This window comes from Hippocampus comes, unplaced genomic scaffold (assembly GCF_001891065.2).
Source record: "Hippocampus comes isolate QL1 unplaced genomic scaffold, H_comes_QL1_v1.1 scaffold2, whole genome shotgun sequence".
Taxonomy (NCBI): Eukaryota; Metazoa; Chordata; class Actinopteri; order Syngnathiformes; family Syngnathidae; genus Hippocampus; species Hippocampus comes.
Window position 1 is genome coordinate 2262342 of NW_017805139.1, and position 19225 is coordinate 2281566.

Consider the following 19225-nt stretch of genomic DNA (forward strand, 5'->3'; position numbering starts at 1 on the left):
CTGACACAATCATCCATTTTGAATGCGTGTGTTTTGGGATAGACGCGTGCTGAAGCTTACGGTGGGCACACCTTAAGTTCAGAGGAGCCAATCAGCGCATTGTATATGCTGACGCTTATGTATGGGCACACCTTAAGTTCAAAGGAGCCAATCAGCGCATCGTTATCGCCGACATGCCGTGCTCAGCCTGGGTGTCCAGTTGGTCAAACATTATACAACACGCAGTCGCGCTGCTGCGGTCCTCTGCATTATATCTGTTCGTGCACGCAAAGAATACAACAGATAATTATAACAAGCGATCGCGGTAATGCGCAGATTATAGTCCACAAATCTAAAATGTATAACGTAAAAATAACTTTATAATTTATTATTTTATACAATTTGCCGAGGGTCCGAACAGAGGAGGTCCGGACAGAGGAGGTCGGCGGTCCGGTCGTGGATCGCGGTCCGCCAGTTGAGGAAGACTGGTGTAGGGGTTAGAGTTAGGGTTATGATTAAGGTTCGGGGTTAGGGTTAAATAACCACAAAACAAGATTAGATCAGAAAACCTTTATTTGCCTCACAATGGCCAAATTTGCAATTTACAGCAGCAAAATGTGGAGGGAAGAAAGTAGAAAAACGAAGTGTTTGCATGCACAAAATAAAGTCAGAAAATAAACTGTACTCAGTCCAGAATGCAAGATAAAATATGAGATCTAAGCATATATGCAACTGCATGTATGCTGCACAAGGTGGCTGTGCTATTTAAAATGGGTGAGTGGGGGTGAAAATAAACTGCTCGACTATTTTCTGACATAGTTGTTCACAAAGAGGTGAACATTTGACCCCATCTTTGCTTGTGAATGACTGAGCAGCTCAGGGAAGCTCCTTTTTGACCCAATCATGGCACCCACACCGGTTCCCAGTTAGCCTGCTCACCTGTGGGATGTTCCAAACATGTGTTTGATGGGCATTCCTCAACTTCCTCAGTCTTTTTTTGCCACCAGTTCCATCTATTTTGAAACACGATGCAGCCATAAAATTCAAAGTTAAAGAGTATTTGCTATAAACTATCAAGTTTATCAGTTTGAACACTAAATGCCTTGCCTTTGGAGTGTATTCAATAAAATATCGGGTAAACGTGATTTGCAAATCATTATTATCCGCTTCCATTTATCTTTAACACAGCACCCCAGTTTCATTAGAATTGTTTTTTTACTTTTTGTCTACCGACCACCAATTGCTACATACCACGCTGATGCGTGACACATTGCTTTTTTCCAAACATTTTAATTGTCCCACGAATGAATAGCATCAACCAGTGTGAATTGACAGCCTCTGAAGTTTCTCACAATAATTGCTCATGATGACAATTACGTCACAGTGTGTGACCTTTTATGACCGCCGAATCCATCCATTATTCATTCTGTCCATTTTCAAATGACAGTCAAAAATGCAAAAAGAGTGACTTAACAAATTTTCTTTTAATCTAACACAAAAAAAGGATTCATTTTATTATCTTCCAAATTTTGGTTGAAAACAAAACAAATTATACTGGAAGTTGGGTAACAAGCAATTAATAAAAGATACATTAGTGTGTTAGCTACCAGGATCACACCAAAATGCACCAAATAATCTATCAGTTGTCATATATGGATAAATGTGTTTTAAACACTGTTGGAATCATTTTCACGCATTACGTCAGAAGACATGCTTTCATCACTCTGTCTGTTTGCATTATTTACAACTCATTTATGTCCACACCGAACAGCACATGCATATTGACTACATTCGCATGTGGTCTCTCACTATTCCTTTTCCACACAGTCCACAGTTTTGGCAAATAGGTGGAGAACTCACAGTTAAACTGTCTTGGTATGCGAAGACGAGATTGAAGCTGATTTTGACCTTCAAGTCAAAAATGAAGACTGCAAATTGCCCGGACATGAATGACTTCCTGAAATTTGAACTTGACTTCCTGAAACAGCATTTACAGGCAAGTTGTTCTCCATGCAACAGGAATGTGGTGTGGCTTCAGATTGTTTGGCGCACTTTTTTTTCTTTTTATGCTGAGCACTACACTGTCTTTGGTATGTACCAGTGTGGGCTACGAAATTGTTTCCTGTTCATTCTTTTTCCGATCCGCTTCATCCTCACAAGGGTCGCGGGGGGTGCTGGAGCCTATCCCAGCTGTCTTCGGGCAGTAGGCGGGGGACACCCTGAATTGGTTGCCAGCCAATCGCAGGGCACACAGACGAACAACCATCCGTGCTCACGCTCACACTTTGGGACAATTTAGAGTGTTCAATCAGCCTGCCATGCATGTTTTTGAAATGTGGAAAGAGTACCCAGAGAAAACCCACGCAGGCCCGGGGAGAACATGCAAACTCCACACAGGAAGGCCGGAGCCGGGATTGAACCCACGACCTCTGCACTGTGACGTCAACGTGCGAACCACTGGAACACCGGGCTGCCATTTACTGTACAGTGTTTACAAAAAAAAAAACATGGTAATATTTAAAACGGTTGGTTTAGCATCGCTGAGTCAAAGAAGTCCTAACTGCTGTGCAGTTCGCTACTCTTTGTTTTGTGATGTCACACATACGCAGTAGTGTACCATGAGTGATTGACAGGCAGCAGCTAACATGCACGGCAGCTCATGACGCATTTCCGGTGGAAAATGCGGGGACATACGTGCTCCCGGCTTCCGTTAATTTCAAGCTACCCTGACCGTCACCTGGAGGAAAAGGAACCTAAATCTTTATAATTGCCTTAATAACGTGAGTTTTTGCAATAGTTTTTTTCTGTCGCTCCTGCTGCTGCTTTTCAAGATGAAAATGTCCTCTGCTGGTGTGACGACAAAGGAATCCTTCCTCCAGCCAACTCTGTGGTGTGTGTGTATGGTCAGTTTTTTAGCTGAAAATATTTACCAGTGAGCCAGTTCTATAAAGGAGACATGTATTCTTTCGGGGAGACAATTTAATTATTGCGACATCAAATCGACAAAGAGTGTATGTTTGTCTTTCTTTCTCGTTCAACTCCCCAGTGAGTCCCAATACTACTACTGTACATCAAAGATTTTTGAACATAACATTTCTATAATTTTGTGGTTATAAAAATAGTATTTTTTTCTGTCTTTAGGTTTACTCTTGATGTCACCTGGACTTGGACTTGGACTCAGACCTCGTTGTCTTGGGCTTCACTTGGACTCAGACCTTTGTGACTCAAAATCGGCTTGGACTCTATAAAGGTGGACTTGACTACAGCTCTGACAGCAACTCCAGGACACCAATGCTGACAACCGTCCATGCGTGTCGACATATACATAGGCATGTCTCTGTACACACTGATGGAACATAGTTACCTCATGTGGAACCACTCCTTAATTTTTATGAACAACCCTTATGTCTTTGTTGACATCCTAGTCTGTCCTCTCACTTGCTCTCAGTTTCCACAGATGTTTAGGTACTGCATAGCCACTCCCACTGCACACTCCTAGCACTGTCTGGATCGCAACATCGATTGTGCTGAAAAATTTGCTCCTCCACCCATTTAGCCTTAGTAGACTCAAGTGAACTTTTGATGGTGGCACATCGCCGACAGCCAATCAGCGTCAAAAACATTCTGGTCACATGCAGCAGCAGCTGCACACGCACAAATCCACAGTCAAATAAATTTAAAATGTGGTGAAATAAAAACAATGAAGATCAATATCATTGCGGTCTGTGGGACTCAGCGATGTACCAAACAGCCAGCTTTCAATACAGGATAGGCACGACAAAACCAAAAAGGATCTGACTTGGAGGATGGGGTTAAAATACAGACAGTTGGAAACGAGGGTCGTGAGCTAGACTGAATTGTCTGACAGCAAGTTATCGGCGTGGCTGAGCTTTTAAAGGCAGATGGAAAACGAGGACATTCGTGCCTCCAATGCTGCAGCGGACTGAAACACAAACAGGACAGGATCATGACATACCGTTATACGCTCAAAAGACTTTTTTGTAAGCCTTTTACATTTACCTCCCAATTTTCGCAGCTTTCAATGAAAACGTACAACAGAGAATGCTTTGTTAAAAATGTAAGTGCCGGCTACTGAGCCATTTATTGTAAATTGCACAAGAAATCTCTAAAAAATATATATATTTTTTTTTGCCAGGCGTGATGTGCTTGCAAAGTTTCATGTTTTTTTTCCAAGGTTTACTCCCTCAAAAACGGCATATTTTTCCTTTGCAACGTGCACTTTCTGTTTTCTCACATGAGGAATAACCCCTTTTAAGCAGTGACTGAAAGCTTTTAGCCTTACGCCTGTGTACTGTCATACAAATCCACATGTTTGAAAGTCTCGCTTTATTCTCGCTCGATTTTCGCGCATTCGCAGAGGAGATCCTCAAGTGGTTTCTCTATTCCACCTGCAATACTTACCACTGTACACCAGGTGTCAGTCGAGAATGAATGTGAACCAAGCATCGAATAATGAACATTAAAATAAAGCAATAGTTTTTATTTTGCCCATCACAACTGGTGTGCGCTGTTCCTGCCACCACTCAATCGGGCCGCCATTTTCAACCACGAACTGTATTGAGATAACAATGCAATGTTATTTTACAATACACAACGTAGTCTATACGTACGTTACAAAAGTCAAATTTACAGCGAGTTAGGTGAGAAATTGTTTATTTTGAATCTGAGGACAATAGTTACTTTATTTGTAACTGCATGCTTGGAATCGGTTCTGAATGTAGTGCAACTTTACTGTCACGCTATTAAAATAAAGATTCGGCGTAATCTAATGTATATTTCTTAAAATGAAATCCAGAACAAATGGAGAGAGCGGAAGGGAAATGATGACTGATCAGGTGACAGTCAGTCACATGGTTCGGTCAGCTGATGCTAATGCTAAAGCTTAGCAACTCGTCGGACATTCTGCGGCAGAGAGAGATCTAACGATCAGATAAGATGCCTTTCTCTGAGCTTTATTTTAACGTCGATAACGGCTATCTTGAGGGCCTTGTCAGGGGATTTAAAGCCGGAATACTGTCTCAAGCTGATTATTTAAACCTTGTACAATGCGAGACCCTGGAAGGTGAGTTTAATGTGATAACTGTTCGCTATCCGTGCAAGCTAACTTCACGAACGCTATATGTCATTTTGTACTCAATGGCCAGTTAAATTAACAATGAATACGGGAAGTTAAGAACTGCCCAACGTTTATTCAATTTGGGGACTAACAGTCTATTTGTTCTCCTCGTTTGCTATGTGTCATCCGTAAAATGGGAACTACAGTGCGACCCATCGAATTCGTGCTAGCGTCCTTGCAGTCATAAATTCACTGTACAATAATCACCACGTACCTTAGCAAACATGATACGAATGTCATTTTTCCCTTCTATTGTGGGTAAATGATGGGGTTGGGGGTAACCTTTCTTTGTGTTCGTGAAACTACCTCGTTTTCGTTGCACACGTTAAACAGGTTTCTCGGGAACGTCTTTCTTTTGACATTTTATGATCAACCCGTATTCGTGAGTGAAATGTAACCTGAAAATGACATCCAGTACGTTGTAGTGTGGAAAAACAAACGAATAGCACTTACACGTAATTATTCATTAGTGTTTACATCTGCTATGTAGTGTTTCCGGATGGTTGTACTTTTATGTGCTGCTCATCTTTGAGCAAACGTTCTTGTTTTAAGGATAGTATAAGGTCCTCGTTTCTGTGTAAAGGACGACACAGTTGCAGATGCTCTGCAGTTGCTTTATTCCCATTAAAGCTATAACAAAATGCACATTTATTCAGGGGCTGCTATTGGCCACAGCTTACGCCCACTCAAACCCAACGAACTGGCTGCCTGCTTAAGACAGCATTCAAGTTTATATGATATTCCTACCCTTTCATCAATAATGTTCTTTTGTTATTCCATCCCAAAGACATCTATCCATCCATCCATTTTCCGATCCATTTCATCCTCACAAGGGTTGTGGGGGCGGGGGTGCTGGAGCCTATTCCAGCTGTTTTACGGCAGTAGGCGGGGTACACCCTGAACCGGTTGCCAGCCACTTGCAGGTCTCAAAGACATCACATACACATTTTTGACCAAGCAAATAAATAGCAACTTTTAACTTAATATCTATTACAATAATATCCAACTGTTTACTATCCGGACAAGTGCGTGTCTTCACCATTCCTATAATACTGTAATTTTGTCTTTTGTAACTGCTTATCTTGGCTAAATCCATCAGTTTTTTTCTCTTCCCTACAGACCTCAAACTTCACCTGCAGAGCACAGACTATGGCAGCTTTCTGGCTAACGAGGCTTCACCTCTCACCGTGTCCGTCATTGACGACAAGCTGAAGGAGAAGATGGTTGTTGAGTTTCGTCACATGAGGAACCAGTCATATGAGCCACTGGCCAGCTTCATGGATTTCATTACGTGAGGAAGTACAGCTTGTGTTCCAAGACTTCACACACTAACATTTCCCATATACACCAACCACACTCAACAGTATTTTGACCAGTTGCACAATCTCATGAAGTCCAGTAGAAGGGTGCAACAAATAGAACTTAGGGCAGAACATAGGTCTGTTTAAAACCAATAAATGCTGGAACATCATTAAAATAGGTACCCTAATTGTAAAGGGGAATGAAAATACAAGCTGTGCTGCTCTGTTGGGTGTTTAAAAACATTCCTGATACCTCTTGTCCCTCTGATTGTGACCACAGGTACAGTTACATGATTGATAATGTCATCCTGCTCATCACGGGAACCCTTCACCAGCGGGCCATTTCTGAGCTGGTGCCCAAGTGTCACCCACTGGGCAGCTTCGAGCAGATGGAGGCGGTCAATATCGCTCAGACTCCAGCTGAGCTGTATAATGCCATCCTGGTGGACACGCCCCTTGGTAATTGCCCTCTTACGCTCAATCAACAGACACGAAAGCCGCTTTTCCATGACTGGTTTCAGACTGACTCGACACCACACTGCAGGAGGCCACTTGGCCTGGCCTCCGTGGGTTTCTGGTGGTGTCAATTGAACTGTGTAAGCCTCCACTGCTTAGTGCACAGTCACAGCGTGCAGGGTTCTCCTATATTTCCCAAGTGGCAAGTCTCGGCCACTGGTTTTGCGGAGATTCAAAATACGAATTGCCGTTGCATTATGTGCCGATGTCGCAAATGACATGCCATCAAATTCACAGAAGTTTCACATCTAAATGAAAAACCCATGAGCGAGACACAGCTACCCACCAACTGACAAGACAGAAATACTGTGTGAGTGTGAGCTTCAGTGAATGGCATGCTCTGTAGACCCACTTTTTTAGTGGGTGGGGCTTGCCAGACTATGTGTGCAGTGGCGTACTTGCTACATCGCTTGAACTCCTAAATCTGTCGGCCAATCAGTTGAGAGCGACATTGCGGCTCGAGTCGACCTGCGAGGTGGTTGTGCCAAGTGGTTCTATTGTCCTGCGCAGCCCCGAAAAAGCTCAATGGAAAAGCGACCCGTCAGAGCCGAACAATGCCATTCCGGTGTAGAACCAGTAAAATGGGAAAGCGGTTTTAATAGTCTTGTTAGCTCATGTAGAACAGAGGGTGCTTGTAAATATATGAGAAGCAATTCATTTCCTGTTCTACTTTGCTTCCAGCTGCATTTTTCCAGGATTGTATATCTGAGCAGGACTTGGATGAAATGAATATTGAAATCATCCGTAATACACTCTACAAGGTAAAACATTTTCTTGTGGTCACAGATCTTTGTTATTGCATGAAGAATTTACCAACCAAACGGAGAAACACAACAACAGCAGGAGAACCAACAAAGTACAGTGGAAATGATGCAGTTTTATGACCGATAACTTCTGATAAGAGGTTGAGACTTTTATGTGGTAGCTAATAGAAACACAATCTTTTCAAGACTGTCATTCAATACTGTTGAAGTTGGTTTTACCCCTGACAATCATTTTATTTGCTGTCTGTATATTGATTTTCTCAGGCTTATCTTGAAGCATTCTATAAGTTCTGTTCCAACCTTGGAGGAACTACAGCTGATACCATGTGTCCCATCTTGGAGGTGAGTATCTGCTTCGCTTTTAAATTGAAAGTAATGCACAACATTCTGTTGATACACTTGCAGGTTGTGGCTACAGGTCTTCTTAATGGGGCTGCTAAGCTCTGATCGTCGTCATAATTTGCATTACATGAAAGAGGCATGAAACATTCAGGGTTTTCTCTTGACAATAAAAGTTATATTGTAAGATGTGGAGGCATTCTCCGTTTGTCCCCTGGGGGTCAGCGAGGGGTCATTAACCTCCAGAATATGAAATTTCTTTGCATGAAATTAGAAAGTGATGTCTTAGGATCCGAATTTGATAGAAATGTAAACTTGATGTATTTCCATGTTTCTGCCCAAGAAACTATTTCATAATAAATCAATACCTCCATAGGTCAATAACAGTCACTCTCAGAGGTCAGGTGTCAAAGGTCGCATAGGAAAAAGACAATTGCACATATAGGTCACTCTAGATACAGCATGTGTATCTTTGTGTTTTTTCAATTACGTTTCAATACGGACACGACAAAAAGAGGCTTATGAATATGGATACAACAAAATGCACCGTGTTTTCACGACCATAAGACGCACATAAAAGTCTTAAATTTTTTCCAAACTGGACGGGGCGCCTAATAATGTTGGTCGCCTTGTGTATGAACTGAGTTCCAAAATGTGTGAATGCTGTTGTGTGACGTCGATGACGGGTCCGCTTGACAGACTGGTGTTGTGTTGGCACGTTGTTTATACAGAGAAAAGGTGGACGTAACTGAGGACAGCATGCGGACTTTAAATTGGGAAGGGTGGGTGTGAAAGAGGAATGCTAGAGGCACGCCCTCAGTAGGTGTCAGTCCGTGCGTTGTGCAAAACAACATCCCGAAAATGGCATCTACGAAGAGACACGCTTACAAAGCAGAATTTAAACTGCAAGCTACGGGTAGGACCATGGGACTCGAGCAGCCGCGAGAGAATTCAAGATCAACTAATCCATGGTGCTTGATGCTTTCGTTTTATGAAACGGCGCTATCTATCCATCCGGGGTAGAACGACCGTTGCGCTGCAATATCCCGCGGATTACAAAGAAAAGCTGGCAAACTTCCTCTCCTACTGCAGTAAAAAGTGTAATGTTCTGCGTTACATTAAATAAAGACACTTTCTTGGAGATTTTAATCCTTTATTCTGCCGGCTTCACTTAGGTTCCATTTCTGATTGTTTTCTCAACCAACCCACACAGGCCTACATACCCACTTGGACTACGGCAAGTGTTGAGGGACAAGCATACTTTGCATTTTGAAAGACAACAACAAGATTGCCGACAGCCATATAGTTAAAGCTAAGCTTACGTTTTACCATTGCGTGCGTCCAATAATTACAATCCGTCTTGTGTATGTATCAAATACAGAAATGGCACCCGTCACTTTCACTACGCGTTCGAATGTGATGCGTCATGTGGTCGTGAGAATACGGTAGGCCACTTCAACGTCAACATCATAAAGAGCAGACTTGAACCACTCAGAAACTCCCAAAGTTCAGTGCGAGTGAGACTCCCAATGCAACATAAACGGAGTTGAACACATTACATGATAACCATTGTCAAATCTTTGATGATACAAAGGGTTTTGTTGAAAAAGGCCTTTCCACAGGGTTTCCAACAGTTTTAGTGACAGCAGTCACCAGAACATGTGTGCACTGCTCTGCATTTTAATGTATGGTTTTTACATTTACAGTGCACAACGCATATTTTCCATGTTTTGACTTGATAAAAACTGTCATGTCTGCTCAGAGAACGTGGCCAGTTGTGTCCTCCAGTGCAGCCCACTGGACTTGAAACTTTCTGTCTTTGCTGTAGTTTGAGGCTGATCGAAGAGCCTTCATCATCACCATCAATTCATTTGGCACGGAGCTTTCCAAGGAGGACCGTGCTAAGCTCTTTCCACATTGCGGCAAGCTTTACCCCGAAGGTCTCGCTCAGCTGGCCCGGGCTGACGACTATGAGCAGGTCAAAGCTGTGGCTGATTACTATCCCGTAAGTTCGAAAGATTTTTGGTCTTCTTTAGGGCTGCATCTATCGAATATCACTATTAGACACAGTGACGTCAGAACCACAGGAGGCTTTTGATTTTTGCTGGGGAGGTTCAGAGTGGCAGTAGGAGCCACATACAGACACGTCTGCTTATGCACAAGCTCTCCCTCCTCGGTGCAGCATCGCTTAAATTGGGTTTGGAGCAACAACACTCCAAACACAGTCTGGGAGACGAGTCAAGTCAGCCGTTACAATGCAACACGCTCCCGGCAACAACTTCAAAATAAAAACATGGTATTGAAGTTGGCCCTCTCACCACGTTGGTTACTGTCATGCAGTGTGTGTACAGTTGTTGCTGAATGTGCCTTGACTACTTCTTCCTGAGGTTATGGCAGGACACATGTAAATGAGTGGGTACTCAAGGTGGGAAAAAATGTTTTTTTTTTTAAATCGAGGTCCTCGAGTTACTCTGCGATTCGTTTTACCCCAAGTCGTCTTTTTCACAGTAGGCCTGCTCAATGCACGGCAGTTATTCTGTGTGGGATGTTTGATAAGTAAATGACAACTTTCGAAATCCCTCTATTTTCTTTCTATTTCGTGTTCGTTTTGTGAGCAGCCGATTGTGCAATTAAACATGTTTGTGCGTGTGTCTGTGTGTGTTTTTCAGGAGTACAAGCTGCTGTTTGAGGGTGCTGGCAGCAACCCAGGCGATAAAACTCTGGAGGATCGCTTCTTTGAGCACGAGGTGCCTATTTGCTGATAAATCCCTTGCTTCCCGTTTTTGTATTGACCATATCCGCTGAAAAAAAAAATGCTGTGATTTAAACATACTCCGTTTGACATCGTGTGATCAAATCGTCCTTTGCTGATCCATCTTCATGTTTTCAACACAGTCCCTTCCAAAAGCACTGGAATGGCAAGGTCAATTCCTTCGTTTTTGTTGTTATACTGATGACATTTGGGTGTCAGATCAAAAGATGAATATGAGCTCAAAGTTCAAAATTCCAGTGTTTATTTGATAGCATTCACATCTAAGTGTGTTGAACATTTCCTCCCCAACCAATACACTTGTTATCGGGCTGCATAGAGACCAAAAATAAGTAAATAAAATTCATAGCGCATCAGCTAACCTGTCTCCCTGTCGATGAGCTTCCAAAAGTCAATCTAAGTAGGGCTTGGTGATTATAAGATTGAGAATTGATACCACGTTACCAGCTGCGAGCCGTGTGCATATTTCCTCCATCAGACATCAGATGTGGCAGAAATGTGTGCAGCCAATCAGATTCCAGCTTTTCCTTCTAATTTTGGTTTGCAAGTTGACATCAACAGAATCCGCCAATCAATGGTGGAAGACGCAGTCAACAGAAAGTAATGGGAACAATGACCGAATGTGCAACTAAACGCCCAGCTGATGGGCAGTGTTATCTTACATTGTTCTACATTTGAAATGAAGGGAAAAAAGTCATACAGAAATAAAATGTTGAATTACGTTGTTGTCAGTGCCAATGCTTCAAAAGTGGCAATTTGAAAGCAATGAAAAGTAGATTTTTATACCCCTGTACATAGACACTTCATCATGCAACAAGACGATGACCGAAAACAAACTGCCATCACAGCAAAGGACTTTGAGGGGGAAAAAGTGGACGTTTTTAGGCTGGCCAAGTCAGTCACCGGTCCTGAACCCAATCAACCACGCATTTCACCACCTGAAGGGGAGACTGAAGGGAGAAACCCTCAGAAACAAAGAAGAACTAAGAGAGGCTGCAGTGTAGGCCAGGAAAAAATTTTCAAAGAATGCAACAGTTTGTTGAAGTCATTGGGTCGTAGGCTTGATGCAGTTATTGCGTGTAAGGCTTATGCCACCAAACCTAAAATGTGATGCAAATTAAATTGGGTTCATGTCTGTTCCAATACTTTTGCTCTCTTGACAAGTGAGTGGCTTGAGACAAAGGTTGCTCTGGACGGAGTTGTTCAACATATCCGTCTCGAAGCGAATACCATGAAATAGAAGCTGGTATCCTCAATTTTTATGTCATCTTCTAATCTGAAACCCAAATCTCTTCAGTACACAACATAAACAAAGGAATTGACATTGCCAAAACTATACTTAGTGTGACACTTTATTATTTTTTTTTGTGGTGTACTATGAGAGTTTTGTCACATAAAATGTGTGCCTTGGCTCTGAACAGGCTGAGAAGCCCCAATCAAAAGCACCACTTGAGAAATAAATGGCAAAGGGAACACCTCTCTTTGAGTGATCGTAACTGATACGTTGATGTTTTGTCTCGCTAAGGTCTCTCTCTTCCCGTTCTACTTCCTCCTCTTCCAGGTGAAACTGAACAAACTGGCTTTCCTGAATCAGTTCCATTTCAGTGTTTTCTACGCTTACGTCAAGCTGAAGGAGCAGGAGTGCAGGAACATTGTCTGGATTGCCGAATGCATTGCCCAGCGGCACCGTGCCAAGATTGACAACTACATTCCAATCTTTTAGGTTCCCTTCTTTGCTTTCATCCGACCCATTTCATTCAGTGTTTTGGCTCAGTCGATTCACTCCCGCCTCGGTGTGAAAGCATCTGATGCCACCATGCCAAGCGGCCTTCATTCTTTCGTTGTTGGCAGAAGTTGGTCCTCCATAAACCATGTTATGGCCCTTTATACAAGTCTTCATTCGTTGGTCATTGGTGAAGCACTGGTTCTAAACTTTTGGATGCATTGTACTGTATATTCTTCGTAACCCTGTGCTCTGCGTATTCTTTCTGATGCCAGGTTGTGGAAAGCATCTTTTTGAACAGTTTGGATAGCTGAGTAAAAGAAGCATGACTGGAACTGCAACAAAGTTCCTAATAAGAGACTAGTAATGTAAGCAATGCAGGTGACGGTCATAAAATGTGAATATCATGAAAACGTTGATTCAGTCCAGTAATGCCATTCACAAAGTGAATCTTTTATATTATATTCATTCATAACAGCCAGGCTGATATATTTCAAATGTTATTTATTTTTATTTTAATTTAGAACTGACAACTAATGACATTCTCAAATTCAGTATCTCAGAAAATTTGAAATATAACGGTCTGTGTACAATGAGTAATATACACGTTTCACTTTTTGAGGGAAATTCCTTAAACGGGTCAACTTTTTCATGATATTTTCATTTGGTGACCAACAACCTGCACAGACACGGCCAATAATCAAATTAGATTGTCAGAATTTGAAAAGGTTGTCTTTTGAGCGTTCGTCAACCCCATTTTAAAACTATAGTTTGTGATGCTTTCAGATGGTCTTTCTGTTGCCCCCGAAGTGAAATGAACAGGACTCAGACTTGATAATGTGCGTAGTCATGATGTCCTTAATAAGGCAAAGCTCATCGCTCCTCTTCTGAGAGCATTTTCATCCCCAGGCTCAGCCACTAAGGTACCTTGTAGCATAGACGACGGAGATTAATCACCTCTGCAAACAGTAAAATGGAACCCACAAATACCCTGACCATCTGTCTGAAGAAAACATTCCGCTACCCGAGTTGTCGATATTTATGTTAAGGGCAACCTGTATAGCAGTGTTTTGTTGTGCTCCATCCCCAACCCTCCAACCTGCCTCCCCCCACCCCCACCAAAAAAAATCTATAGAGTAAAATGTTAAGTCGCTACCTTCTTGTTGGCTAATTGAGTGTTGTTCAATATAAGATGTGGAATAGAACATAAGTTTTCATTCTGCATCCAACCTTTTGTGTGATGTTTGAACTCCAGATTGACATTGCAGTAAGTGTATGAAAGATATAAACATAAGATATTTAAAAAAAGAATCACTATTTGTGTTTTTCCGTGCTGTACAAATTACGTTATACAGATTTTGATGTTTCCTGTCAAGTGTGTTGTACATGTAACAAAAATAAATAAGATTCTGGTTGCACCTGAGTCCACTGTTGCTTCTGGTACATCCATGATTTTGTGTAGGATTTGAATTCGGCAGGCAAAACGTTTTACAGAATGGCTCCTCTCACAGAATTCCAGACTTGGCAAATTCAACTTTTCTAAAAGACACCTTATATTCTTATGCGTTTTAAAAAAGTGTCACTTATATTTTAGTTGCAGACAAAGTTGAATGCCCTGGTGAAAATGTGAGAATAAATGCTTGTTTGTGTGTGCCATGCCATTGACTGGCGACCAGTCCAGGGTGATCAGACCTCTTTGAGTCAGAAGGGATTCACTCCAACTCACCCATAAGCGTGACAAGGACATGCAGTGAAGAAAATGGATCTAAATGTATTTTTTTGAAACCGTTCACTCATTTCCGATCAAAGTTACTTTTCACTCCAAAATGTGAACTGTGGCTGGTTTGTGTCACTTAACGAACAAGCATGAGTTTCACTTCAAGGTGTTTTGAGTGTTGTTACAATTCGATTTTTGTCCTCCCAATCTTGATACAAATTCCTTCTTAAATCTTTCAATGCAAAGCTAAGGAGCAAACGGTACAAAAAGTGTTTCAGGAGGCTGAACTTTTTCTTGGTTTCATTAAGTGCGATGAGCTCCAGCTGCAGCACCACACATGAGCCTCCGGGTTTGTCTGAATTGAAGAGGCCAAAAGCAAAAGGAATCCCAAGTTCTTTGCAAGATCTCAATATGACTTTCCAGCTTCAAACCACTGCCCGACTCGTTGACCTGCACTGCTCTGTCGGTTTGACAGACTGGGATATGGACAAGGAGCTGAAACTTCTCACAACCACTGACCAGTTTTGCCAAGGTGAGTATTTCAACTTCTCTTTGGTTTCAAGTCACCCCAAATTTTAGCTGGCTTGCAAAATGAATGAACGTGCGCGTGTCTTGCTTTGACGGGTGTTGACGCACTCTCGGCCTTGTTCTCTGCCGAAACTCCTTTTGTGAAGTACGCCAACCAACAAACTGATAATAAATGGGATGTTTAATGCTAACCTAAAATTGTACTGAATGCTTGGATCAGATCTGGATGAAATTTTGACATCCTCTAATTTTCTTGTTGATTCAGAGTTAATTGAATTCAGAGTTTTGCTTGCTTATAAATTGGGGTGGGGGGGGGGTGATCTGGTTTTGGTTGATGGAATCAATTCCAGAATAAGCTACATTTTCTCAAGTAAGAAATAAAGAATGTTACTGTCCCCGCACAATTCATAAAGGACATTATGATGGCTGTGTGTCATTTTATTTTTTTTTTAAACCTCAAGATGATAAACTTGGTGACCAATATGTGGCACAGAGGCCTTTGGCAAGAGCGTCCAGAAGAAAAGATGAGTTCATTTGGTATGACAAAACATCAGGTGAGTGTAACTTTTTGACTACAAAAATGTCTGCCCCGAAACAAGGGGCGGAATGATGAGCAGAGTAATCAATTCTAAAACAGGTTTGTCAGTGACAACCCTAGCTATTATGAGTAATTGTGGCATGCACGTGTTAATTTCTCACAATTAGGGAAAGGCTAAAAACCAATATGCAACACGTTATTTCCACAAATGCCCTCCATTGTTTACATTTTCAAATGATCACTGATAAAACATTTGTCAAATCACTACATCCTAATTGAGGTATTTTTAGAACAGCCCTGCGGGCTACTTATTTGGTCCTTGTGTCACCATGTTGGTGACCCCTGCCTTAAAGCAACAATTTAAAAATAATTTTTAAAAAGACCATTTCAAAAAAAACAAAATAAAACAATAGATGATGGAAAAAGAGGAACTTTATCCTTAGACTGGGTCTGTAGTTCCACTCTGCATGTGCCTGTTTTAGTGGTTTTTTTTTCTTCTTAGTCTGTGTGGGTTTTTATGTTTTATTTTTTTGGTCAGACACCTTTGTGAAGCCAAACCTGTGGCTCCTCGTCAATCCTAACATTGCCTGTCCGATCGTCGATGGAGAACCTTCAGCAGGTTCGCTGACTCTCCAAGACCTTCCAGAGGAAACCCAAAATCCACTGGTTGTGTGTTCACAAGTCACAAAACGACACACGTTTTCTCCCCAGAACAAAGGAACGCGCGTTGTTTCCTCATCCAATGACTGCATGGTACAGTATATAACTGCACATGTCCATACTGGACATGTTGCAACACAATTGACATACAATGATTTATAGAATTTTCAGAGCATGAACTGTCCAGTGTGCCACATTTTAGTCTGTACTCAATAAATATCCAGAAGGATTTAGTTGCAGAAGAAGATCACAAGTAGATTGTAAGTGATGCAAACAATATTTTACTTTTTATCTGTGACACGAAGAATGAAGGCTCCTCTAGCCAGAAGAGACATCGCAGACGCAAGGGGAGAACCCCAAAAGTATGGGTGAGGAGACCTAACACATGGCATGATCCTAAAAGAACATTCCAAAATGTCGTCAAGAAAACCTGAAATCTGTTTTTTTTTTTTTTTTTCTTTCCCAGGACAACAAAACCTTGAAGCCAGGATGTTGGCCTCGTCCACCAGTGAATTATTGCATCCTCATTGCCCTGGCACTTAAAAGCAGTCACAATGGGAGCCTCAAAGTTCAACAGATTTACAACTTCACCAGGTCAGAAAATGACCACCGCATGTGGCAAATGGAGTACAAGATGGATGGTTTCATGTCATGATATTAACCACAACTGACGTAGACTGCAAATATGATAATTAGAATGAGATGCTTTGCTTCACCTTCATTGTAGTCATCCTCAGTTGTACCTTTTTTGGAGGTGGCGGGGGGGTCTTACTGCTTCAATGGGCTTTGGTTGGCTGGAAACAACGATACTGCATTATCATACATTGCTTTCCTTCACATTTGTGATTACACAGGAATAGGTATGTGTATTGTCAAGGCACCATGATGAATGCAAACGGCTTGCTTACAACAATATGGAAAACATTGGTAAACATTCAACAGAAAGGCGGGAAAAGAAACCTTCTGAGACTCACTTGACGAGCTCGTGATCAAAGGTACAGCACATCATAAGGAGGACTGGCGCAACATTGAGAAGGAGGAATCTCACAATTTGTGGTTGACTGCAAAAAAGTGACATTTGTTGTCTTCACAAATGTCAGAATCCCTCTGTTTATTGTTAATGGCACATACTCAGTGGAAATTAAGTAAATATTTAGGATTTTTGGAATACTGTAGCCAGGGGCGTCACTAGGTTTCAAGAACAAGGGGGGCGTAGCCCCAAGGGGAACACAGCCCCTTTAGGGGGGTCCGGGGGCATGCCCCCCCGGGAGAATTTTTTTCTACATTCTGTTAAAAATCCATCAATTCCGTGCACTTTGAGAGCAAAATGAAGAGGCTATGAAGAACTACACACATCACATTAGTATCCTCTTTACTATGATGGGGCTTCCTCCCCTGGACTTTAACTGGACTAGATAATAGAAATTATAAAGAGTTCAAAAGTTCAATCTTGGTTGTTCAAGGAAATTAAAAGGATGCCCGATAACATAACCTATATGACAGTAGGCCTATATTCCTCTCTACCAAAATGTATTAATATATGCTGAGCCCCCAGAAGACTATGTATTTTGAGATGTCTGCCGTGATATGCAATTTAAGTTAGTACAATGAGATGCAAAAGCTTCATCACTTTGGAAAAACACAAGTTTGCTGCTCAATACTTACTGTAAGCTCCGATTGCATTTTGGGAACAGCCTTGCAAGTAAAATTAGCCTTGAGATCTGATAGACTCCCCTGTCCAGCAGAGCCCCCCCCCCCGCTCACTCTCTGTGCGTCTTTAGCCTGATTCCTATCAAATAAATACATTTATTTATTTTATATTTATTTATTTATTTTATATAGGCCAAAATCTCAATAGGTGTTGCCTCAAAGAGTTGGTGTAATGATTATTTATGTATTTAATAATAAAATGTTGCTTAATTTTTATTAAGCACCACCTTAATTTATCCAAAAGTGAACACTTGTTACAGGGCAGTTTCTGCTGTTACTGGAGATATTTTAGCGGACTATAGTCACTAGTTTTACCAGCATGGATGCATTGAATACTTAATTTACCTTTCTAAAAAACTGTCGAATATCCATGCTGTCGACTCAACCTGACTTTCGGCAATGAACTGTCAGTTGTTGCGTTAGCATTTGACGTGGCGATGGTGACAGACACGTCAAATGCTAACGCAACAGGCATATAATTTAAAATGGCCACATTACATTGAATTTGATGCAATATATTAGCAAAAGTACAGGAAAAATAAATAATACTTTTTTTTAAATTAATGCAATGAAATTATTTAGGGGGGCTAAAGACATTTTTAGGGAGGCTGAAGCCTCCCTAAAATAGGCCTAATGACGCCCATGACTGTAGCCATTTAATGGCACTGTAGCCTGACCATACACTTTTTGTCATTCCCCAGAGAACACTTCCCTTTCTTTCAGACGGCTCCTGATGGCTGGAAGAACACAATTCGACACAACCTGTGCTTCAACAGCAGCTTCCGCAAAACCTGTAATCAGATGTGCAGAGATGGTAAAAGAAAGTCCTGCTTTTGGCACCTGACTCTAGACGGCCAACACCGACTGAAGGATGAGCTCCACGCGTTGCCGGTGGAATCTTTAAAGCAGTTGGAGAGGAGCATGTCCTGTCCAGGTGAATGTGATCAAACTACAATATGTGAAAGAGCAAAACAATTATTACTTCAAGATGAAGATGTGATGACTAATTTGCTCCCCTTTCCCATGTTCTTTATTGCAGATATAATTACAAAACTACTTGGGATGTGACAGCAATTATCAAAAGCATGAAAGAATAAATGATGCAAAAACATTTTCTAGTTTTTTTTTTCCTATGCTTCATTCATTCAAATAGGCATTGGGAAAATTTCATTGATATTTTGTGTTAAAAATCTTTGCTGCATCGTCTGCTTTTAAAGTTAATGTCAACATTTTTTTTCCTCTCACAGTGAGCTATACAGAAATTAAACCAGTGCAGCACCCTTGTGACACATGCACACGGGAACAGAGAGAAGTTGAAGGAATCTGGTACCTTTTAGTGATGGGAATCCGACTCTTTTTAGAGAGCCGGTTCTTTTGGCTCGGCTCCCAAATGGCTCCTCAGTTTTTTTGTTGCTTAAATTAATTTACTACCAAAAATAATGTAAAATTATGTGTAAAATGAATTACTACTGTAAAAAATATACAATATATCAAATATTTATTATTTATATGGCTTGATTTATATTCTTCTGAACATACTCAA

At 41.4% G+C, this 19225-nt stretch overlaps 2 protein-coding genes and 1 long non-coding RNA gene across 3 annotated transcripts in view; 2 read left to right on the forward strand and 1 right to left on the reverse strand.

Annotated features, from left to right (window-relative positions):
- LOC109514380 (uncharacterized) overlaps positions 1–1713 on the reverse strand; it is a 10093-nt gene extending 8380 nt beyond the window's left edge. Inside the window, exon 1 of the long non-coding RNA XR_002167980.1 lies at positions 1703–1713. This is a non-coding gene — a long non-coding RNA (uncharacterized LOC109514380). The remainder of the gene's footprint in view (positions 1–1702) is intronic.
- A 3162-nt stretch (positions 1714–4875) lies between these two features.
- atp6v0d1 (ATPase H+ transporting V0 subunit d1) lies at positions 4876–13829 on the forward strand. The gene is made up of 8 exons (XM_019867533.1): positions 4876–5062; positions 6236–6407; positions 6698–6876; positions 7615–7694; positions 7962–8039; positions 9865–10041; positions 10706–10783; positions 12368–13829. The coding sequence occupies exons 1-8, from the start codon at positions 4936–4938 to the stop codon at positions 12527–12529; spliced, it is 1053 nt and encodes a 350-aa protein (XP_019723092.1). The 5' UTR covers positions 4876–4935; the 3' UTR covers positions 12530–13829.
- A 726-nt stretch (positions 13830–14555) lies between these two features.
- On the forward strand, positions 14556–18793 carry foxr1 (forkhead box R1). The gene is made up of 7 exons (XM_019867227.1): positions 14556–14778; positions 15236–15328; positions 15851–16065; positions 16278–16340; positions 16439–16566; positions 18384–18616; positions 18722–18793. The coding sequence occupies exons 1-7, from the start codon at positions 14559–14561 to the stop codon at positions 18748–18750; spliced, it is 981 nt and encodes a 326-aa protein (XP_019722786.1). The 5' UTR covers positions 14556–14558; the 3' UTR covers positions 18751–18793.
- The last annotated feature ends 432 nt before the right edge of the window (positions 18794–19225 follow it).

Coding starts and splice junctions, on each gene's coding strand:
- atp6v0d1 (XM_019867533.1), top strand. CDS start 4,936: ATGCCTTTCTCTGAGCTTTATTTTAACGTCGATAACGGCTATCTTGAG. Junction 5,063..6,235: donor ACAATGCGAGACCCTGGAAG/GTGAGTTTAATG, acceptor TCTTCCCTACAG/ACCTCAAACTTCACCTGCAG. Junction 10,042..10,705: donor CTGTGGCTGATTACTATCCC/GTAAGTTCGAAA, acceptor TGTGTTTTTCAG/GAGTACAAGCTGCTGTTTGA.
- foxr1 (XM_019867227.1), top strand. CDS start 14,559: ATGAGCTCCAGCTGCAGCACCACACATGAGCCTCCGGGTTTGTCTGAA. Junction 15,329..15,850: donor TTGGTATGACAAAACATCAG/GTGAGTGTAACT, acceptor TTTTTTGGTCAG/ACACCTTTGTGAAGCCAAAC. Junction 16,341..16,438: donor GGAGAACCCCAAAAGTATGG/GTGAGGAGACCT, acceptor TTTCTTTCCCAG/GACAACAAAACCTTGAAGCC.